This window comes from Convolutriloba macropyga, chromosome 5, assembly GCF_964194025.1.
Source record: "Convolutriloba macropyga chromosome 5, txConMacr16.3, whole genome shotgun sequence".
NCBI lineage: Eukaryota > Metazoa > Xenacoelomorpha > Acoela > Convolutidae > Convolutriloba > Convolutriloba macropyga.
This window is the reverse complement of record NC_134472.1, coordinates 30079892-30082391: the sequence shown is the minus strand read 5'-3', so window position 1 is coordinate 30082391 and position 2500 is coordinate 30079892. Positions and strand designations below refer to the sequence as shown.

Here is a 2500-nt window from a genome sequence, read left to right as displayed (position 1 = left end):
CGCACACACAAACAAACACATACACGCATACATACATACATACATACATACACACATGCATAGACACACGCGCGTACATACACAAACACTCACACACACGCACTCACACACATCCACACACACACACACGCACACACACACACACACACACACGCACACACACACACACACACACACACACACACTCACGTACACACACAAACACATACACACACACACACACCTCACGTACACACACAAACACATACACACACACACACGAACACACGCACACACGACACACGCACACACACACACACACACACACACACACACACACACACACACACACACACACACACACATACATATACATACATACATACATACATACATACATACATACATACATACATACATACATACATACATACATACATACATACATAAACATACATACATACATACATACATACATACATACATACATACATACATACATACATACATACATACATACATACATACATACATACATACATACATACATACATACATACATACATACATACATACATACATACATACATACATACATACATACATACATACATACATACATACATACATACATACATACATACATACATACATACATACATACATACATACATACATACATACATACATACATACATACATACATACATACATACATACATACATACATACATACATACATACATACATACATACATACATACATACATACATACATACATACATACATACATACATACATACATACATACATACATACATACATACATACATACATACATACATACATACATACATACATACATACATACATACATACATACATACATACATACATACATACATACATACATACATACATACATACATACATACATACATACATACATACATACATACATACATACATACATACATGCACACACACACACCCACTGGGTTTTGTTCTTTTTTGCTCGTTTTCTTTGTTTATTCCTCCCCTCTCATTCGCTCTAATTTTGATTATTTCATTTATTTCTTCCCTGCAGATATGCGACTTTGGAAAAACCACACAATAATTTGAAAATGCCCATTATGTGGTAATATATTATGTCGTAAATTAACTTTCAGTGTATTTCTCGTGTTTGTTTAAGGCACAGCCGGCCGTGCAAAAGCGGAGGACGAAGAGTCAGGGGGGCTGAAACAGATGTCATCTGGCAACCTGCAGGCCGCAGGAGAAACAGGAGCTGCTGGTTACAAAAACCAAAATATATCAAATCTATGCCCCCCCCCCCCCCCAAAAAAATATCCACAAGGTGGTGCTCGGTAGAATTGATTACAACTATCTATCTCTAAATCCTGTGGAGAGGCTCATAAATGAAATAAGTTTTAACGCTGGCAAAAAAACTCGCAGTATTGGATGCAAGATTTTAACATTTGGCCTTCAAAATTGCTCCAATTTATCATAGCTGTTTTGAAATAGACGGAGAAGGGAAGCCAGACCAAACAGAAGGTGGAGTAGGTGGAATGGCAAATGAAGGCGGAGAGGGTGGCGAGGGTGGAGGTGGAAACAAAGACGGTGAAGTTGAAGGTGATGCGATTACTAGTTCGATGACTGCTCAAAAGAGAGGTTAGCATACACAAATAAGCAAGGGAAAAAAATGATTTTTTTAAAAAAAATAACTTTCTACAAATAGTTACTAGCCTGAAGAATAATTTGGATTTTGCATTTTTAAAATAGTGTGCAAGTGGTAATTTGTGATACGATGATTTCATGATGCTATTTTGACCCAAAAATCTAATTGTTTTTCTATCGAAAATCAAAAAATTTTGCTAATATGTACTTTATATCATTCCTGAGAATAGACTTTAACTACCAAAAGTCTCAAATACGTTTACATTTGTCTAATAATGCATTTATCGAATATTTTTCACTTTGGTAATTTTTTGCCTAATTGGCAAAAAACTTAATATTACATTATAAAACTGCCTGTTCATTTGCGGTAAAAATAAGTGAAATTTTCACAAAAGGCATTCAACTGCAGGTGTGCGTGTGAGCGAGGTTGTTGTGAAACAGATGGGTCGCACTCTGAACCAGAACAACTTCGGTGATGTGGCTCAAGACTTCAAGTATTGGAATGACTTGGCTGACAAACACAGACAGGAGGGCAGCTTCTGTCCACTCTGGATTTACCAGGTTTTTAAAGTGACCATACCCTTGATTTTATGATTAAAATAGTTATTTTTAAAAATTAAGATGTAATAGGAAAAAACTTCATATCTAAAGGATTTTATTTAGTAATGACCCCCGCACTTAACGCCAAGTCAATATCAGTACTGGGTAAGTCTAATTCATTCCAAGTCTAGGTATCAGTACTGATTCAGAGCTATGATAATAACACATTTAAGACTTGCCATGCTTGGCCAAGACTTGGCGACTCATAATCCATGTCTTGGCCAAGACGTGCAAGTCTAAATGCAA

General features: G+C 36.0%; 1 protein-coding gene across 1 annotated transcript in view; it reads left to right on the top strand.

The window, feature by feature from the left end:
* The window catches only part of LOC142339937 (dynein axonemal intermediate chain 1-like), a 53798-nt gene that overhangs the window by 6520 nt on the left and 44778 nt on the right, over positions 1 to 2500 (top strand). Inside the window, exons 3-5 of the mRNA XM_075390305.1 lie at positions 1173 to 1271; positions 1502 to 1648; positions 2064 to 2215. Of these exons, the coding sequence (XP_075246420.1) occupies positions 1173 to 1271; positions 1502 to 1648; positions 2064 to 2215 (398 nt within the window). The remainder of the gene's footprint in view (positions 1 to 1172; positions 1272 to 1501; positions 1649 to 2063; positions 2216 to 2500) is intronic.